The 21,443-nt window shown below is 46.1% G+C and overlaps 1 protein-coding gene across 1 annotated transcript; it reads right to left on the bottom strand.

Moving 5' to 3' along the window:
• Positions 1 to 2,423: 2,423 nt before the first annotated feature.
• LOC134015334 (myosin-3-like) lies at positions 2,424 to 20,189 on the bottom strand. Its single transcript, XM_062454789.1, has 39 exons — positions 20,049 to 20,189; positions 19,495 to 19,704; positions 18,701 to 18,844; positions 18,178 to 18,334; positions 18,057 to 18,084; positions 17,823 to 17,940; positions 17,610 to 17,702; positions 17,431 to 17,494; positions 17,242 to 17,340; positions 16,611 to 16,714; positions 16,172 to 16,310; positions 15,949 to 16,067; positions 15,404 to 15,553; positions 15,025 to 15,195; positions 14,205 to 14,511; positions 13,757 to 13,824; positions 13,554 to 13,641; positions 13,241 to 13,358; positions 12,946 to 13,069; positions 12,207 to 12,343; positions 11,587 to 11,842; positions 11,155 to 11,397; positions 10,861 to 11,037; positions 10,549 to 10,694; positions 10,322 to 10,412; positions 9,820 to 10,209; positions 9,526 to 9,652; positions 9,066 to 9,184; positions 8,768 to 8,964; positions 8,089 to 8,272; positions 7,676 to 7,841; positions 7,426 to 7,550; positions 6,681 to 6,989; positions 6,223 to 6,426; positions 5,477 to 5,602; positions 4,931 to 5,101; positions 3,817 to 3,921; positions 3,435 to 3,530; positions 2,424 to 2,989 (listed from the first exon to the last, which is right to left on the bottom strand). The coding sequence occupies exons 2-39, from the start codon at positions 19,693 to 19,695 to the stop codon at positions 2,846 to 2,848; spliced, it is 5,805 nt and encodes a 1,934-aa protein (XP_062310773.1). The 5' UTR covers positions 19,696 to 19,704; positions 20,049 to 20,189; the 3' UTR covers positions 2,424 to 2,845.
• Between the last annotated feature and the right edge of the window lie 1,254 nt (positions 20,190 to 21,443).

Below are 21,443 nucleotides of genomic sequence, written 5' to 3'. Positions count from 1 at the left end.
AAATCAAGACTACATAAAATGTAGGCTATATGTACAGTCACCAAATTTTCAGCTCTTATAAGTGTGTAAAGCTCCTTAACATATGCAACTGATTAAGACAAAGACAAAAAGAGTAGCTCATTGCATATAACTGTAGCGAACCAGCCGTCTTCGTCTGTTTCGTCGCAATGCTTTTGACATGGCCAACGGAAATGTCATGGTGCTTTATTGTTTCCACTTTGAAATTGCTTGTCCCAACTACAAGAGAGACCCTCTTAACCTTTTCACTCCCGTAGAGCTACGTCCTACAATCAGTGCAATACTTTATGCTCTTGGCTGGATCACTTCCTCCCTCCCGATCCGATGCCAGCTGAAGCCACCTCTTCATGGTGGCCTCAATGTCCGCCTCAGCAGCATTGGCTGTGAGGGGATTTCTTCGAACAGCAGCTTTGAAATAAAGCAATACATATTGTAAGGTCACTGTGAAATCTTAAGCATTGGTTATGCATCTACTATGGTCATTTTTGCACAGGTTTGATCAGTTTGATCACTTATCATTTCAAAATCAATGCGCAGCCAATGTGCACATGCACACATGTAAATAGACACTCATGCATACAGACATTCAACAGCCTCCAAGTTATGCATTAATATAGTTGAATGCACACCTAGCCGTGGATTAGTCCTTTGATATTGATAAAAAATATCAAAATTGATATTTTTGGCCAAAGGGTTAGAGATTCCCCTTTTTAAAATTCGCCAAGTGCAGTCGCTCACATCCGCCCCGCCAAATAGTCCCAACCAGTTGACCTGAAACCGATAAAAAAAACAATAATACAATCTCAAGTCATATTCAAAAAGATTGGCAGAGACCACGTCTCTGCCTCTTTGGCCTTCCTCCTGCCCTCTTCATAGCTGTCTGTAAAACACAGTTACATTTAACCTTATTAGACTCAGGTTAAGAATTACACAAACACCATAAGAAATACAGTGTTGAGCCAAACAACAGGTTTGTTATACTGGAAAGTGGAAAATATAATCTAGGGACCACAGCATGCTCCAATTGACCAATCAAAGTCATGCATTCCGGAGGGGTTGTGTAATAATGTACCTTAGCTAATGGTCACGCATACAATGACAGGGCTCTACGCTAATGTTTTCCCCAAGGAGTACATGTGCTCCTAAATGAAAAAATTTAGGAGCACACAAAGAAATTTAGGAGCACAGTGTTTTTTTATTGTATTCGTTTATTAAACAAATGAACACATTTCCTGCATAAACTGCGTGTGCAAAATCACACATTGGCCTAGATGGATATCGGTTGTGCAGCTGCTTTTATATGTTGGCCGTCTGGAACGCTTAAGAGGTCAGCCAGCGGTTCACAGCAGGAGTGGGATCAAACTCCTCGACAGAAGGCCCCTCCAGGCTGATCCTCATCAGGTCTTCAGTGGTGGAATGGAAACCCCAAGGCAGCCTCTTGTCGAAATCTTAATGCGATTCTGTGCAGAGAAGCCTCGCTCACTGGGCGGCTGAAATTGGCAGCACCAGCATAATCTGCACCAACTCCAATATGTTCTAGAGAAAAGATGATACTTTTCAATTTCATTTAAACTCTTACCATTAACTTATCAAAACCAACCTTTAAGGATACCATAAGCAACCACTCAGTACTGTTGGCCTACCTTGTAATCAAGCCTGTAGTGGTCCTTTGTCAACATGGTCTCCCACAGGCCACTGTAGGACTGGTCTTTGAAATTGTGGCTGACCAGGGTTTTCAGGCCCTGACACTAGGGCTGAACGATTTCGGAAAATAAGATACTTGTGATTAATTTGCGATTGCAATTTAATATGCGATTATTATGATGTATTATTAATATAGATATATACTAGCCTACTGATCTCCAGTCAGCAACATAACACACAAAGTTCAGAAAAACTAAGGAGAAAATACCGCCTGTAGCCTACCTCATCGAAAATATTTTGGTAAATCAAAGCTAAAATAGAAACGTAAGCTTTAGTTGCACTTTCTTAACTAAAGCTAGCTAGCCAGCTATAAATAAGCTATAAAATAACTTGTGCTGTGGATACAGTCGGAAATATTTAGAACTCACGCATCTAAAGGTTAAATCTTAAAAGAAAAAGAGACACTGTCTGAACAGTTCTGATCCAGTCAGTAGCCTAACAGAAACAGTATGGCACCGTCAGCCATAGTGATCCTACTGTATGTGTATCACCGAGGGGTATCATATATTTCGTGATGAACGCTTACTGCTTTAGTAATTTTGTAGTAAGCTACATTGAGTTAGGTCAGGTTCTGTCAAGCCTGAGGCCATGATCGTACAGGTCAAGGTACAGTGTGTGAACAAATAATACATTTGTAAAGAGAAAATCAGTCATTTATTTGAGATAACAAATGTCAAATGCTACATGTTTCTACATGTCTGTTGACTTAATATTTAACATGATTTTACAAGAGAAGCTATGACACCACACATACTAACAGGAATACCAAGTTTCATAGTTTCTCACTACAGCTTTATTTGTCTTAGTAACATTCAACTGGATTTCGTATTTCAGTGTTTCCCCCTTATCAGTGTCAACACGACCAAAACAGCAACGTGAGTGCAGACATCCAAACATGTTAACCAACAACCGGATGTTTCTATCTCAAGGCAGCCCTGACTGGTGATTTATTCAGCGTTTATTTAATCAGGGAGAAAAAAACAGAAAAAACATTGAAATAATTATTTGTTTCAAAGGGGTCTCGGGTTGGAAAACAATTTTTCACGGCAGTCTGGGGTCTCTAACAGTGACAGGGCGGTGACGACGGTGTTCTGTTCTCACCACACCGCGTTGTGGCAGCACTCTATTCCCCTCCCTTGCCTCCATCTCGACTCCTGGCTCTCATCTTGTTGACCTGGGACTCAGCGATGTCCGCCCGCTCCTCCGCCTGCTCCAGCTCGTGCTGAACCTTCCGGAACCTGGCCAGGTGGGCGTTAGCCTGTTCCTCCTGAGGAACACACACCAACAAGACGGGTTGGTCACACATCATTTGGACAGTCAATAGATGATCCTGATGAAGACAAGTTCAATTTTTAGTTTATAAGTATTAAGCAATCCGCAAATTGGAGGGTTTAACAAACAACTCAACGTCAAAATCATCAGTTCAGACACAGCAGTATACTAGCAAAGTCTCGCTGAGGCTTTGAAGGTCACAGGACGGTGTTTATAGTGAACAGAGAAAAACAAAGATAACATGCAGCCCATTTGTGTTCATGTATTTATGTTATTATAGACAGGTGGACCCTACATCATAGAACTGTGGCTGTCATCAGAACACAGTGGGCTGCAGAAGGAGCAGACTTCACACTTAACGATACCCCAAGAATTGGCACCCAGGTGTCATTAGTTCAAAGTGAGGGAATAATAACCAATAATTAGATCGTGTTACTCACAGCCTCCTCTGCTTGTCTCTTGTAGCCTTTGACCTTCAGCTGCAGCTTGTTGACCAGGTCCTGCAGTCTGGCCACGTTCTTCCTCTCCTCCTCGCCCTGCAAACACGGTCCTGCTCATTACTCTCAGTTCCTCGATCAGACAATCAATCGGCCAATTCATTAATTCATTGATTAATCAAGAAAGCGAGCAGGTCAATCAGTCAAAAAGATAAATGAAATCTATCAATCTTGTGATTCTTTACCGGTTTTGTATAGAATCACTTTGTCATAAAGTATAAGTTTTCAGTTGTCAAAAGTCTCAACATGTACATAACGGTATCAATGTAATTAAATGTAATATAAGGAAATAGAACCAGGATCCAGAGACCGATGTGTGTCCTACCTGATAGGAGAGCTCTTTGATCTTCCTCTCGTACCTCCTCACCCCCTTCATGGCTTCCCCTCCTCTCTTCTGCTCCGCCTCCAGCTCACTCTCCAGCTCCCTGACCTGGTACAACACATTTACATTTAGTCATTTAGCAGATTTAGTGCCCACCTACACGGCGACTAATCGTTCCCAAACATCACCTTGTTGGGAAGGGCGTGTTGTCAGCAACTCCTTACATTTACATTTAGTCATTTAGCAGACGCTCTTATCCAGAGCGACTTACAGTAAGTACAGGGACATTCCCCCGAGGCAAGTAGGGTGAAGTGCCTTGCCCAAGGTCACACCATCATTTTGCACGGCCGGGGAATCGAACCAGCAACCTTCTGATTACTAGCCCGATTTCCTAACCGCTCAGCCACCTGACTCCCATATGACACAAGAGCCTTTTTCAACCTCTCTCTCTCTTCCTCCTCCTTTCACTTTCCCTCTTTTACGCCTTCTCGCCTCTCGCAACACATCGTCTTCCTCCCTCTCATCCTCCCTCCTTCTCTTTCTCCTCCTCCCTCTCTCTCTCCCTTCTCCCTCTTTCTCCCTCCTCCTCCCTCTCTCCCTTCTCCCTCTTTCGTCCTCTCTCTTTCTCCTCCCTCTCTTTCTCCCTGTCTGCTCTCCCTCTTTCTTCCTCTCTCTCTCCCTTCTCCCTCCTCCCCCCTCTCCCTCCTCTTCCCAGCACGCTCTCCAGCTCTCTAACTTGAGGGAGGTCAGGGTTCAGTTCCAACAAAAGAACCAGGAAAAGCTTTCTTCACCAGAGAATTACTCTTTCAAAAGTAAATTGTCATAACATGATGCAGTGTTTTGATTAGATGATAAAATCCCATGCAACAAATTGTATTCTGATGAATTACTTATTCATAACTGACTGCAATATATAGACATATATTCCAAATTTACAGTATATTCTTATTAAAACTGTTTACATTTGATGACTTTCAACTGTTTAAACAGATTTACAGCTGTTAAAACGGTGTTACATGTATTTAATTTACAGTCATTCAAACTGTGTCCCATGTACAGTATGTGTTTTAACATTCTGCATTATTTCAACGTGAGAGGGGTTTTCCCTGGTCCTCACCCTGGTCCCCAGCTTCTGCAGCTCCTTCTTCCCCCCCTTCAGGGCCATCTGCTCGGCCTCGTCCAGACGGTGCTGCAGGTCCTTCACCGTCACCTCCAGGTTCTTCTTCATCCTCTCCAGGTGAGCGCTGGTGTCCTGCTCCTTCTTCAGCTCCTCTGCCATCATGGCCGCCTGGTGACACAGGGGCGGAGCATCATCAGGGGGATCATACCGCAGCTGTTAAACCCTGTATCTCTGCAGTAACATGGTTGAGGTGTAAACCTAGAGGAGAGCCCTGTTTTAGACTCATTACATTACATTTACATTACATTTAGTCATTTCGCAGACGCTCTTATCCAGAGCGACTTACAGTAAGTACAGGGACATTCCCCCGAGGCAATTAGGGTGAAGTGCCTTGCCCAAGGACACAACGTCATTTGGCACGGCCTGGGAATCGAACCAGCAACCTTCTGATTACTAGCCCGATTCCCTAACCGCTCAGCCACCTGACTCCCGATCGTGGAGACTCATCTCCACGGTCCTCAGTTTCCACGGTTACAAACGTACGTCCATCATGGCCTTCTTGGCTTTCTCGTCTGCGTTTCTGGCCTCCTGGACAAAGTCCTCCACCTCTGTCTGGAGTTGTGAGACATCAGCCTCCATCTTCTTCTTGGTGCTGACCAGACTGCTGTTCTGTTGGATGGAGAAAAGTAACAATTAACTCTCCAGGATACAGAGTATGTTTGACAAACTGAACATGCACCAAAGGTGTTTGATTAGGTAGAACCTGCTGTTGTTACATTGTCCGTTTCTTCTAACATTTATTGTCACAAATTACACTTGTAACAAAGACACCAAAATGTGATCTCCTAAGTGTGAGACTCCTAACTGATCATTCAAAGTAATGGGGTTATGGAGTCCATCCTTGTCCCAGTGTCACAGCCTGTAGCCTGTACCTCTAAAAGCATATTAACATGTATTAACCTTTAAGTAATGTTATTATCCATGATACCATAATGCAGTTAAGGTAGCTACTCAATAACTACTTCAAAATCCTTTTATAGAGAACTTAATTCAACAGCCTGCAGCAGCATTTCCCTGAATTCCCAATTTCAAACAAACAAACAAACATATAAACTAATCTAATGAGTGAAACATCAATTTAATAGTGGCAAACTGTGTATTTTGCAGCTGCAAAATACACGCTGCTAGAGGAGCTAGAAGTCTTGGATGGAGGACAGACACGTCACAGCATGAGCTAAGCCATGCTGTTCCCTGAGCGCGGAGATTGCCCGGCAGGTGTTCGGCAGTACCTGGGCATGCAGCAGCTGCATCTTCTCACTGGCGTCCACCAGCTCCTGCTCTGCCAGCTTGCGGCACCTCTCCGCCTGCTCCAGAGCCGCCCTCACCTCCTCCAGCTCGGCCGTCACCAGGACGTTCCTGCGCTCCACCATGGCCAGCTGCTCCTTCAGCTCCTCCTGGCCGTGCAGGGCCTCGTCCAGCTGCACTTGAGAGTCCTGGGGGAAGCATCGGAGACGGACGCAGAGAAAACAAGAAGGTTCCAGAACATGTCGACTTGACTCCTGAGCAGCTTGTGGATCGCCAGAGATAGAGTTGGGGCGGTTATTTTCATTTATTTTCATGCGAGGACATAACAGAGATAGGAGATCAAAACTGATGTACTGGATACACAAAACTGGTCAAATAACAGTTTTGTGTATCCTGTAGGTAGGTGATGTGAGAGGAGGGTTGCAGGAGAACCAGGCCTGACCTTGTGCTGTCCCTGCAGGTTCCGGAGCTGCTTGTACGCCTCAGCAGCCTGCCTGTTAGCATGTCCGAGCTGGATCTCCATCTCGTTTAGGTCGGCCTCCATCTTCTTTTTCACCCGGACCGAGTCGTTGCGGCTACGCGTCTCGGCGTCCAGGGCGCTCTGCAGCGTGTCCGCTATCCTCTGGTGGTTCCTCTTCAGCAGGTCCACCTCCTCGTCCTTCTCTGTGATCTTCCTGTCCTCCTCAGACTTCACCTGGTTCAGCTCCAGCTGCAGGTGCAGCATCTTGGCCTCTTCGTGTTCCAGAGAGGACTGAGCAGGACAGGAAACAGCTTTGTTGGACCGTGCTTTTACACCCTCAACCTTTCGAGGATCGAGCGCTTATCCGAGCCGTGCCCGTGCATCTTCCGTTCAAACCAAAAAACGTACTTAAAAGAAGGTTACGTCTTTTTCAAGCAGGGCTGCTTATAAGGAGAACTTGCACACCGAACCAAGTACAGTCATGTATAGTTAATAGTAATTGCCCAAAAATAGTTTAGCGTAGCATCATGGAATACATGTTCTGTATTGAGGGTATGATGGGTAAGCTAAGCTAAGCTAACCTTGATCTCCTCCAGAGCCAAGGTATGTGAAGCTAAGGTAAGCTAACCTTGACCTCCTCCAGAGCCAGGGTATGTGAAGCTAAGCTAAGCTAACCTTGACCTCCTCCAGAGCCAAGGTATGTGAAGCTAAGGTAAGCTAAGCTAACCTCAGCCTCCTCCAGAGCAGTCTGGGTATCCATCTTGTCTTGATCGGCTTGTTTGGCAGACTTCTCCAGCTCATGGATGGTCTTCACAGACTGTCCCATTTGATCCACAATCTCCGCGACCTCTTCTACAGAACAATGTGTCAAATACAGTTACGGTTTGAATCATATCAGCACAATATTCATCCATTTGAAAAACATAAAACAAGAAATAACACCCGTTTGTTGTTTCTGGAGGAAGTGAGGTTCCTACGTTGAAGGTTCTTGTTCTCTCTCTTCATATTCTCCAGTTGGTCCAGGTCCTCCTCGTAGGAGTTCTTCAGCTTGAAGAGCTCGGTGCTGAGAGAACGAGTCTCTCTCTGAGAGACCTCCAGCTCAGACTGGCTCTCCTCGAACTTCTGCTTCCACTCTGACAGAACCTGACAGAGGAGCAAAATCCAGTCGGTGAATATGAGAGTTAAGATGTGTGTGAGTTCAAATGTTTGTATTTGTGTGTTACCTCACCAACCCAACTCAATCGACAAAGCATCGCAGCCAGTGTTGTCACCGTTGACCTCTCACGTATAACATGAAACATTATTATCAGGACACCCTTCTGCTGGTTTGTCCTTACGCAGCATTCACCCGACACCATTCTCACCACTCCTCCGAATATCACGTATCCACCTTGTCAAAGTTCCTCTGCTTCTTGTCCAGCGTGGCGTTGGCAGAGTTCGACCTCTCTACCTCCACCATCAGGTCCTCCACCTCGGCCTGCAGCCGCTGCTTTGTCTTCTCCAGAGACGAGCACTTGGAGTTCACCGCCTCCGTCTGCTCCTCCGCGTCCTGCAGACGCTGGGCCAGCCTCTTCCTGAGGGGCACAACCAGTCAGCCCTCAGTGGTGTTTACTAATATTCTCTTCAACTCACTTCTATATATGGAAATTCAAGTGTTCAGGTAATTCTGTGCTCAGTTACGGAATGAATTATGATACATAGGTGCAAAGTGAGAACACAAGGTAGCACACACAATAAGATGTACACAATATAAAACATATAGATATAGAAATATCTAGGAAAAGCAGTGGAACAAAATGACATTTAAACATAGCTGTTGCCTGTGGAACAAAATGGCATTTGAACATGGCTTTCTAGCACTCGCTGAGCTAAAGCCAAATATCACTGAACCATTTCTGGAGATCCCAGGTCTCCCCCCATGCATCCCTTTGGCTAAAATCACCCACTAAATGAACACATAAATTACATTCAAAAAATGAATACATGACTCATGACGATACACGGACATCAGTTGACGTGGATACTTTTGTGTTGTATAGTCTGTCTTGGTGCGTTGCGCGGGTCCTTACTTGGCCTCTTCTAGCTCCTCGGTCCTCTGGGTGGCATCAGTTTCATACTTGGTCCTCCACTGGGCCGCCTCAGAGTTAGCCTTGGACATGCCGCGCTGCAGCTCGGCCTTGGCCTCCTGCTCCTCCTCGTACTGCTCCCTCAGCAGGTCACAGTCGTGGCGGGACGACTGGAAGCTGTGCGCCAGGGCGTTCTTGGCCTGAGGAGAGCACAGTAGGTTGAGATGACGTCGAAAGGTAAATCGAAAATGGGGGACAGTGTGCTGAAACTTTGAGGTCTATCTATTGGTGTCGGTCAAACCTTGACTTCCTCTTCCAGAAGACTCTTCAGCTCTTCGATTTGCTGACTGCCGACTGATTTTACTCTGCTCAGCTGGGTGACAGAGGCCTCCCTCTCCTCCAACTGACGTGCCAGCTCACCTGCTCGGAGAGCCAATGGACGATAATGGGACCGATGTGGTGATAAAACCATGTTCTTCTCCGTAGAAAACCTGCAAACTCACTAAACTAAGCCAAAGCTAAGGAAGAGGCTTCAGGAAAGCACCTCGTTATGTCACCATCGAAACGTTACAGCAAACAGAAACGTTCATGAACAGAGGTTCTCCAATTCAACAAACTCTAAATGTGTTATGAAACAAAGGGATGAATCTTAAAAAGTCTTCTGTCTCCGCTCGCTGTTTCAACGGATCAACATGCATTTATTCGGGAAAATCAATGTAGGAAAGTAGGTAGATATTAGGATGTAAGGTGTGGGGTCGTACCGTTTTCGGTCTGCAGGCGAGCGTTGAGGGTGGTGTAGTCACTCAGGGACCTCTGGGCCTCCTCGGCCTTGGTCTTGAACTCACTGCTCTGCTCCTCTAGACTCCTGTACTGCTTCTCAAGGTTAGCCTGAGGTAACACAGGCAAACCAACATTGATTTGAACTCCCAATTTCCTCTGAGGTGTTTTTTCAGACGTTTGCCTAAGATATTGAACATTTCTGAAAGATTAAAGCTAAGGTAAGTAACAGTCGGTGGACCAAATAGCTAACAGAGTTGGTGTGGACGTTCCTGTACCTTGCTTTTGAGGATGCTCTCTGTGTTGCTGGCCAAGTCATCAACCTCCATCTTGTATTCACTCTTCTCCTTCTCCAGCTTCTGCTTGACTCTCTGGAGGTTGTCGACCTGCTCCCCCAGCTCCGCCACGCTGTCCGCCTGCTTCTTGCGGAGAGCGGCGGCGATGGACTCGTGCAGCAGCGTGGACTCCTCCAGGTCTCGGCGCAGCCTCTGGAACTCAGAATCCCGCTTCTTGTTCATCTCGATCTGAGCGGCGGTGGCTCCTCCGGCCTCCTCCAGCCTCTCGCTGATCTCCTCAAGTTCTCTGGAGAGATCCGACCTCTGCTTCTCCACCTTGGCCCGACCGGACCGCTCTGCCTCAATCTCCTCCTCCAGCTCTTCGATACGAGCCTAGGAGACATCATGGCACATCATGAGGATCATGAGTTGTATCACACTTCGATTTCAGATCATAGTTACACTTCGGCATGATAGATATGGAGTACATGCATAACTCAAATACCTGAAGCTCCTTTATTTTCTTTTGAAGCTGAGTGCTTAGAATTTGCTCATCCTCAATTTTACTTTGCAGGTGGCATAGCTCAAAGTCCTTCCTGAAAGAAATATGTTTACATTTGAGAAATCTTGCTATGATAGGGTGCGGTTTCCCTCTCCCTAGCATGACAATAAAACAAACTTTAGTATGTGTTGGAATATTGAAGCTGCTACAGTGTATGGACCGGTGACTACTTTTTGAGTCTTTCGTCCATCCGTTGTCTCTCGTTCTCCAGGTCCATGACGTTTTCCTGGGACAGTTTGAGGTCTCCCTCCAGCTTCCTCTTGGATCGCTCGAGATCTGCTCGTACCTTCTTCTCTTGCTCCAGAGAACCTTCCAGCTGGGCCGACAACGGACCCACAGTAAATACGACACGAACGCAAAAAAGGCGTGTGTATGTATGAACATCAACAACAAGACAGTGGAGACGTGGGATTAAGTCCTTTCCAGGGATACACAGGGTTAGGGTTGCAGGTGTGTCTCCAAACCACCTCTGCTACACTTACATCATCCACTTGCTGCTCCAGTTTGACTTTGGTCTTGGTCAGAGTGTTGACTTTGTCCTCCTCTGCCTGAAGGTCATCTAGAGTCTGTTGGTGCACCTGCTGCAAGGCTTTGATCTCCTTCGAAGACTTCATCAGATTCTCCTCAAGGCTCGTCAGCTCCTCGATCAGATTCTTCACCTGAGTGGATGTTTTTTCCCCCAAAACATCAATGAATTGTGTTTTTATGAGGTTTACCATGTTTTATAGATACAGTACGTGCAGTGTGCTGTGTGTGCATCGATGCGTGTCTCCAACCTTGTTCTCGGTGGCGTATTTCTCCTTCTCCACCTTGGCGATGGTGAGCTCCAGGTCGTCTATGTCTCGTTTGAGGTCCGAGCCCTCGTCCTCCAGCTTCCTCTTCTTGGCGGTGAGCTCGGCGTTGACCTCCTCCTCCTCCTCCACCCTCTCCGAGAGCTCCTTCACCTTGGCCTCCAGGTGGATCTTGCTCTTGATCAAGCCCTCACACCTCTCCTCGGCATCAGACAGGTTCTCTCTCTCCTGCTCACACAGAAGCCAAGGTCGTCAGGAAACAACCGGGGCCACCTGTACGCCATAGCTGTTTGAACGTCAACAGAACTGAACGATGTTGAGCTCAAACACAACGTTCATGTAAATTAGTAAGTGCAGCAGGTCAACTTTTGGGGCCATGTTTACAAACTGCATCTGTTACATTGCCAGATGACCTACTGCCTGAATCTGGAGGAAGAGGTCGTTCTTCTCCTGAAACAGGGCCACCATCTTCTCCGCCAGCTCTTTCCTCCTGGACTCCGACTTGGCGAACTCGTCTTTGAGGCGAGTGAACTCCTCCTTTATGGTCTGCATCTCCTTCTCGGCCTCGGCGCTTCGGAGCAGAGGCTTGATCTTGAAGAACAGCCTCATCCACGGCCAGTTCTTCACATTCATGAAGGAGCGGATGTTGTACTGGATGATGAAGATGGATTCCCTGTGGAAACGCAGAGAGACAATGGTGTGATGGAATGGATTCCCCTTGGCACACGCCTTTTATCCCAGCCTGACAAGTGAATGTACGTTGTATGACAACCCTGGAGCCAGTAAAGGCAGACGCCTTCAGGACCACAGACGGATGCCCCTACATGCAAACATACACTTCTGGATGTATGTAGGTGGTTTTAGCATTTGAAGATGATCTTTGTACAGATACAGCACACATGCACTTGTTCACCAGGCACTGGTACACAGTTTAGCTTGGTGAGTTAGCGACCGTGTTTTTCATGCAGGGACTCAGATTCACGGTCGGTCTCGTGAACGTCACTTTTACTTCAGGAAACAAGTGTTTACGTTTCTACCGTTTCTGGGATATCTCCTTGAACTTCTGCCTGGCGACAAAGCCCCTGGATACCGCCTGGATACGGGTCATGAGGACGACCAGACGTTCGTCCCTCATCTCCTCCAGCAGACCCAGCAGACCTGCTTTGAAGAACACCTGCGGAACCAGGAACATACACCTTTAAAGGATATGTAAACACCTGCGGAACCAGGAACATGCACCTTTAAAGGATATGTAAACACCTGCGGAACCAGGAACATACACCTTTAAAGGATATGTAAACACTTGCGGAACCAGGAACATACACCTTTAAAGGATATGTAAACACCTGCAGAACCAGAGGCATGCACCCTAAAAGCATTTTTGAAAGAAAGTGGGTCTGAACATTTTGTTGATCTTGCTGTCTCAAATGTGAGTCATCAGATGAAAATAATATTTTATAATATGCTCGATCAATTTCACAAACATGAGAACTCACAGTTTACTACAAAACATATGAATCATTGGATTGATATACTTTGATTCTATGGCAAATGTTTCAAAGTAAAAGTTTAAAATGTAAATTGTTCCTAAACTGTTTAAATCCATTTAGAATGATTTGATGGTTTGAATATGTTGCATGTTGTTGAATGAAAATGTGGTAATTGTAGAAAAACGAAATATATTAACGATAAAATTATATAGTATATTCAGTGTACCTTGCTCGCATCGGCTTTTAAACGTATCTAGTTTTGCTCCAGTGTGAGAACTGACGATACCTTGGTGTAACCAAACTTGTACTGAGCGTGGTCCACTTCGATGGAGGACAGGAGTTTCTCCGACGCCTTCTTGCTGTCTATGAACTGGCCCTCAGGGATCGCACTGGCATTCAGGATCCTGTACCTGCCACAGGAACCGTCCACATTCCACACGACATTGTGTTTATAGAGGCCCCTTGGTAACAAGAGAGGTCTGCTGTCGTTGAGAACGACATGACAACGACTGAGGTTTTTATTGGGTAATGGTTTTGATCCCAGATACAAAACAATGTTTATTTGTGTATTTTAGAATGACCTCTGCTTGAAGTCTCCGTACAGGATCCTGCTGGGGAAGCCCTTCCTGCAGATCCTGATGCCCTCCAGCACCCCGTTACACCTCAGCTGGTGCAGAACCAGGTGGTGGTCCATAACTCCTGCACGGGCCAACACACGTCAATATCAACACAGGGCATCGAACCCGGGTCTCTCCCATGTAGAGACCTAACCCAACTAGAATGAGAGGGCTGTAACGTGTGGGCTATCTCTGAGGGGGTACCCAACCACCTCTGCTACGTCCCACAACCTGGCGTCTTTAATAAAGGCGGAGGAATCCGACCTGCAACCCTCACCAGGTGTCTTGGTCTCGTTGGGGATGATGCACCTGACAAAGTGGGGGTGAGTGGACCTCAGGTTCGCCATCAGTTTGTTGAGGCTTTCCTGAGGGAGGGCGAGGAAACAAGTGGAGAGAAATCTCAATGAAGTACGCTCATCAAACAGGCTGCCTGGCCTCCATCTTGCTCTGACATGGGTTTAAATGAGAGGTTTGTTTTACCCTGAAGAGAGCAGAGACGGTCTGGAAAGACGACCCTTTCTTCTTGGCTCCCTTCTTGTTTGGGTCAGCTACAGTGGAGAGAAAGACAGAGACAACTAGACGGATGAAGGCCAACAGTTCAATCCTAAGCATTAGTACACCATTATAAGCAACGTGATGATCACAGACCCACCATCAGCATGATCACAGACCCACCATCAGCATGATCACAGACCCACCATCAGCATGATCACAGACCCACCATCAGCATGATCACAGACCCACCATCAGCCTGATCACAGACCCACCATCAGCATTATCACAGACCCACCATCAGCATTATCACAGACCCACCATCAGCATTATCACAGACCCACCATCAGCCTGATCACAGACCCACCATCAGCATTATCACAGACCCACCATCAGCATTATCACAGACCCACCATCAGCATGATCACAGACCCACCATCAGCTAAGGAGTATGTGGCAAACAGCTGTACCAGCAGCCTGAGAGCAGCCTTCTGGTACAGCTGCACCACCGTGTCATTCAGAGGGTCCTTGTTCTTCTCCAGCCAGCCGCCGATGTTGTAGTCCACAGTGCCGGCATAATGCACCAGGGAGAAGTGGGCCTCCGCCTTGCCTTTGGCAGGCTTGGGCTTCTGGAAATTACTGTTCTTCCCCAGGTGCTGGTCGTAGAGCTTGTTCTTGAAGGACGTGTCTGTGGCCTTAGGGAACATACACTCCTCCTCCAGGATGGAGAAGATGCCCATTTGCTGAGGGGTAAAGGAAGGTTCATAGTTTGCCGGTTCATCATTTACATTTTGTGCATTGTATCACTATAGAAACGATGTCCGGTTTTATCTTGTATGATTACATTTGTCGTCTCTGTGCACTTGGAATCTTTGAAGCGTTACTTTGTAATACTAATATGGAGTAACTAAGTGTTTCTACTAATATGGAGTAACTAAGTGTTTCTACGAATATGGAGTAACTAAGTGTTTCTACGAATATGGAGAAACTAAGTGTTTCTACAAATATGGAGTAACTAAGTGTTTCTACGAATATGGAGCAACTAAGTGTTTCTACGAATATGGAGTAACTAAGTGTTTCTACTAATATGGAGAAACTAAGTGTTTCTACGAATATGGAGTAACTAAGTGTTTCTACGAATATGGAGTAACTAAGTGTTTCTACGAATATGGAGTAACTAAGTGTTTCTACGAATATGGAGTAACTAAGTGTTTCTACTAATATGGAGAAACTAAGTGTTTCCTGGTGTGCACTACCTTCTCAATCAGCTCAATGCAGGCAGCCAAGTCCATGCCAAAGTCAATGAACTCCCACTCGATGCCCTCCTTCTTGTACTCCTCTTGCTCCAGGACAAACATGTGATGGTTGAAGAACTGCTGCAGCTTCTCATTAGTGAAGTTGATGCAGAGTTGCTCCAGACTGTTCATCTGTTGAATGAAATAAAACCATCAGATAACACATTAGACGCGGCACCTCAGACTACTACCAATCATTTAAATTGTACTACTAATTGTTTTCATTGTTCTACTAAGGGATTCATTTAAAATGAACTTCTGACCATTTCAATTGTGACTTTACTACTACATTGTTCATACATTACACCCCTTCGCTACAAAACTGTTTTGTATTACTCACCTCAAAGATCTCAAACCCTGCGATGTCCAGGACTCCAATGAAGTGTTGCCGGGGCAGTTTGGTGTCCAGCTGCTGGTTAATCCTGATCACCATCCACATGAACAGCTTCTCATACACTGCCTTGGACAGTGCACCCACGGAGTTATTCACCTGCAGGAGGGAGGATTTAAGCACACTTGTCTAATGTGGGATAAATCAACCTCAGTTACTTCATTCTGTAATGGATTCATGTGATCCATATATTGTATTGTGTGTAGTGATGTGTATTTATATTGTATTTATTTGACTTTGGGGTTATCGAGAGATCGAGAGGCTGATGGTCCAACTCATGTTGGAATAACGTGTGTGTTACAGTGGTAGAGTAACGTGTGTTACAGTGGTAGAATAACAGGTGTGTTACAGAGGTAGAGTAACGTGTGTTACAGTGGTAGAATAACAGGTGTGTTACAGTGGTAGAATAACAGGTGTGTTACAGTGGTAGAATAACAGGTGTGTTACAGTGGTAGAATAACAGGTGTGTTACAGTGGTAGAGTAGGTAGAGCACCTGTTGTACTGTCTGCCCCTTGGTGACGTACTCATTCCCCACTTTCACCCTGGGGTAGCAGAGAGCTTTGAGAAGGTCCGCTGAGTTCAGACCCATAAGGTAGGCCACCTTGTCTGCCACTGGAGGATAGATACGCCACCAAACAGGTCATTGTCACGGATCGAGTCACATTTTAGAGATCGTAAAAGGTCCTAATGGAACCGGGGCAGTTCAGAACAATCACCCTCAGTGCCGTCAGGCTCCGCCTGCTCCTCTCGCTGCTTCTGCTTGAACTTCATGTTCCCATGATGCATCACTGCACCGGTCAGCTTGTAGATGCCTAGCTTCTCCTCTGCATTGAACCCCAGGATGTCTATAGCACTCTGGGGAAGACAGATAGTGAAGCCTTCACATATCAAATTCTACGTCAGCGCAGCGTTTTCTGAATATGGCCGCTTGGATGAAAACGTTATTTTCATCCAAGCTTTATTTAATTGATCACTGTTTTGAATAAAGGCATCCTCGAAATGCTTACATCATGTTAGGGAAAGTTCTAACATGGCTTGTGATAGCCATACTGAGATACAATCAGTGAGCTGTGAGTCCCATCTGGGTGATCAAAGTTTCATGCAGAACCATCACCACGAGAGAATGGATCCAAACCACCTCTGCCACACACTCACGTCCGTGGCCATGAGCTCCTGGCTGTCATTGATGCTGAGCACGGTGATCTCTCCCTGGCTGATGAAGGGGTAGTCGTAGGGGTTGGAGGTGATGAGCAGCATATCTGATAGGCACACACAGATGGAGTCATGATGCATGGATCCACCATGAGGCCGTCATTAGACCAAAACAACATAACCGAGGTGCAAGCTCGAGGCAGGACTCCCTGGGGTGTCCGAACCACCTCCACATCAGTCCCACCAAAGGGAAGAAGAAATGACGTTCACACATGTTCTTATGAGGCAATGATACAGAACAGTTCAAAAGCTACAAATAATGACATGCAGCAAATGACCAGGCTTGCCATTAGTTGACACACAGGTTTCCTAGTGCATCAATCAGGCAGTCAGGTGGCTGAGCGGTTAGAGAATCGGGCTAGTAATCAGAAGGTCGCTGTTTCGATTCCCGGCCGTGCCAAAATGACGTTGCGTCCTTGAGCAAGGCACTTCACCCTACTTGCCTCGGGGGGAATGTCCCTGTACTTACTGTAAGTCGCTCTGGATAAGAGCGTCTGCTAAATGACTAAATGTATCAATCAAGTCATCTGTGTTTGCCTACTTTATCTGCCCTATAAAAGGGTTCTTTCTGTACCTATGAGCTCTGGCTTCTTGTTGGAGAGGATCTGGTAGAAGATGTGGTAGCTCCTCTCCGCGAGCAGCTGGAACGTCACCCTGGACTTCTCCAGCAGGTCTGGGGGGGCAGGAAGTGATCGTGAAGGTCAAAGGTCAACCTCAGCGATTACGAATCAGTGCCCTGGAAGCAGTGACTGAGCAAACTCACAGGTCTCAATGTCGGCCGAGGCCAGTTTCCCCTTTGTTCCAAAGTGGATCCGGATGAATTTTCCCTGAGAGGTTTCCGAAGATCAGATTGATTTAGAGTTACTTGATATATTACGATTTACTCGTATGCAGGTAGATTAGCTACGCTTTACGTCGTACTGTCGGTTGAGTCCTACTCACAAAGCGAGAGGAGTTGTCGTTCCTCACGGTCTTGGCGTTGCCAAACGCCTCCAACAGAGGGTTGGCTGAAATGATCTGATCTTCCAGCGTGCCCTGGAAACCACACAATTATTTTGTTATTTACTTCAGTATCTCTCACTGCATTGCAACTACAAATAAAATATGCATCTTGACAGTGATGTCACTGATTGATTCATTATCTTAATGTGCCACCTGTAATCTGCCAGCTGCTTGCTCCTTCTTCTTGTCACTGCCACCAGCCACTGCGATTGTCGCAAAGTACTGGATGACACGCTTGGTGTTTACAGTCTTCCCTGCACCGGATTCTCCACTGGGAGGAGACAGGTCACATGTCCAAAAACTGATGCTAACCTGAAGACTTTATTCTTTATGAGAGACCAGAAACAGGTAACACATATGTTGTTTTAGGATGATGTGTGTACATACGTGATCAGGATCGACTGGTTGTCACGATCTGTTGAGACACACAGAAATAATTCATGTGCATGTCTGCACGGGTGACATCTTAGAGCAGACATTGAAATGATGTGATATGCTGGTACTGTACCTGTGAGCATGTACTGATAGGCATTGTCTGATATGGAGAAGATGTGAGGAGGGACTTCCTGTCTCTTCTTCCCCCGGTACCCGGCCACCACCTCTGGGTTGTAGACCGGAAGCCACTTGTAGGGGTTCATAGTCACACAGAAGAGACCAGAGTAGGTCTGGAGGGGAGGGGAGGAGGAGGGGAGGGGAGGGGAGGGGAGGGGAGGGGAGGGGAGGGGAGGGGAGGGGAGGGGAGGGGAGGGGAGGGGAGGGGAGGGGAGAGGAGAGGAGAGGAGAGGGGAGGGGAGGGGAGGGGAGGGGAGGGGAGGGGAGGGGAGGGGCAAGCAGGGGGAAGGGGTAGGAGAGTGGATGGGAGAGGAGAAGAAAGGCAAGGAGGGGGAGAGGGGAGGAGAGGAGAGTGGAGAGAATCGGGAAGGAAAGTATTGTATAACAATAAACCACGAGGAGAGACTTGGGTGTGAACAGTGTGTATTCAGCTGTTTGTGACTGGTGTGTGTGTGTGTGTGTGTGTATATGTGCTATACATAGATCATCCAGGCTGCGTAGCGGTCCTTGAGGTTGAACAGTACAGCAGGCTCATGGAGATGGGTCAGCATTGCCATGTCCTCAATCTTGTCAAACTTAGGAGGGTTCATAGGTCGGATGTCATCTGGTTTCACCATGACAACCTGTCACAAGGTCATCAAGCATCACACCATAGGACATGTGTTAGAACATGTAATAAATGATGGTTATATCATATATATATTATATACAGTATATAACATATAATATCATATGGGTATAACACATGACAGGCTGTGGTACATGGTTGTTATTTCACAGTTATTGGTCTGAAGCAAAGCAGCATCTAGCAGCTGGCGTCTTTCTTTTTTCATCACAGGCTAGCGTCATATTGATTTTGTTTAGCCCATTGGCTTTTTGGTTGTCTCAGCGTTGAGTGATATGAAAATGAACTTCTGCTAAAGTATACTCAGATATCACGAATAAGCTTGACATTTATTTTGGGAAAACTGACATAATAACTAATGTTAGACTATATTTACATTTAGTCATTTAGCATATGTTAGTTCTAAACTATATGTTAGAACTAACATAGTTTGCTGGAAATATGTTTTGACTAGGCTAATTGATGTAAGCGTTATATTTTATAAAAGCAATACATCACTTGGAGAGTGATATACATAATTAGATCATGATAGAGTACTACAGATATCCACGAAAGACATTCTTGAGTGTTACATGAACTTACATACCCGCGCCTACAGTAGATAAACTCGCTTCAGGTGAAACGAGAACGCTAAAGAGCTCCACCCACCCTTCCATCCTCCGTCTCCACGGTAACGTTGGCGCTGTCCTGGCTCTTGATCTTTCCCTTGACGTACTCGACCTTGGGGTCGGCCACGAAGCATTCCACCTTGGCGTCAAACGGTTTGTTCTGCGCTGCGATCCGCTCGCGTTCTGGCTTGCGGAGGTATGGGGCCGCCACCCCGAATAACTCCATCTCTGTGTCACTCATCCTGCTCGCCTGCGTGGGAAAAAAATATCATATCATATCATGTACTGTATCTATAGACAGTATACACTGTACATGTATGTACTGTATATTAACAGCTGTTATACCTTGTACTTGCATATTACCTATTTGTCTATGCATATACCAATATACAGTGTATACTTTGTTTACAAGAATATACAATCAACAAAAATAACGTGACATCAGAGTATCAGCCATTTAAAAAAATGACTGATGAAAAAACCTAAAACGTTTGAAACTGCTAAAGAGTTTCAGGTTTTAGTTTTTTGTTAGTTTTTAACTACATATGTAAGTGTTTCTGCTTTTAGAGAAATTCCAGGTTGAGGCTTTCTTACCTAAGAGTTTCAGCTCCTGGTAGAAAACAGTGTTTTGTTGTCCTGATATTTTCGGTAGGTGACAAAACACTCACAGTGTTCTAGCTGGTTCTATGGTTGTTGTTAATTATGTTCAGTCTCAACAGTCAGCCCTCGACATACCACTCTGTGGCTCGCTGTCATCGCAATAACAAGCCGTTGACAGCTTTTATGAGAGACAGGCTGCTGGATCACATCTCTATATTTGGATAGAGATCAGATCTGGCTCCAAGTCCACTTGGAAATAGTCAAGTATGTCCATTTAATGTTTTGAACCTGGCCTATCTATAGTAGTATTGTGTCAGCTTTAAATGTTTTCAATTGTAATCCTCCTGTCTGTCCATTACAAATCAACGAGGAGCTGAGGGGCTGTGGGGGCCGAGACAGATTAGAGGGCTTTGGGTTCCAACATCACAGTGCTCATTTTCTAGGATTAGGGCAGATTAGGTGTGTTAGGGCAGCATTGGAATGCTGCCATTGGCTGGTTGGGATGGAGACCCATTCGAGATAGACAGGAGGGGAGGAGAGGAGAGAGAGTGTGGAGAGTAGGGGTGAGGAGTGGAGGGGGAGAAGAGAGGCGAGGACAGACGAATAGAGGCCAGAAGAGGAGAGAAGGTCTCATATAGGATCAAGCCTCCCCTCTGTTACAATCTAAAGTCCTTGACCAGACGAATTGCTTCAATATTCTGCCCCATTTAGCTGCTTTAAAACACATACGACTGCCTCCAACACACTACACATAAACAAGCAGAGTTTACAGGGAGTCAGATGGCTGAGTGGTTAGGGAGTCGGGCTAGTAATCAGAAGGTTGCCGGTTTGATTCCCGGCCTCGCGAAATGACGTTGGGTCCTTGGGCAAGGCACTTCACCCTACTTGCCTCGGGGGGAATGTCCCTGTACTTACTGTAAGTCGCTCTGGATAAGAGCGTCTGCTAAATGTAAATGTTACAGGGTAAATAATGTGATGTTTTTTTTTACATAAAGCTGTCATTACCACAGCATAACTTCTTATCTTCTCCATGTTTATCCAACGTTGCCGGCGATAAATGCCCGTCTGTGTGTGTGCGTGTGTGTGTCCAGGAGAGTCTTAGTGATAATTCCAACCTACAAGCCTCACGATGAATCCATCAGAGCCCCTGCAGATCTACCCACAATCCTTTGAGTGGGTCTATTATCGTACTTCAGTCGGCCATGTCAGTAAGGCGCTTCAGCATGTGTTTCAAGTGTCGTGTACGTCTGTGGCATGGGAGGCCCGCGCCGTCGGATGACTTTGTCACAGGTCATACGCTGCTTAGTTGAGTCAACTCATCTGGATCGTCTACAAGGGTGGCACTCCGAGAATGTGAAAGCTAACGAGGTTGGAATTACACAGGCGACC

This window comes from Osmerus eperlanus, chromosome 2 (assembly GCF_963692335.1).
Source record: "Osmerus eperlanus chromosome 2, fOsmEpe2.1, whole genome shotgun sequence".
NCBI lineage: Eukaryota > Metazoa > Chordata > Actinopteri > Osmeriformes > Osmeridae > Osmerus > Osmerus eperlanus.
The sequence above is the reverse complement of the archived record's forward strand: the minus strand, read 5'-3'. Positions and strand labels throughout refer to the sequence as shown.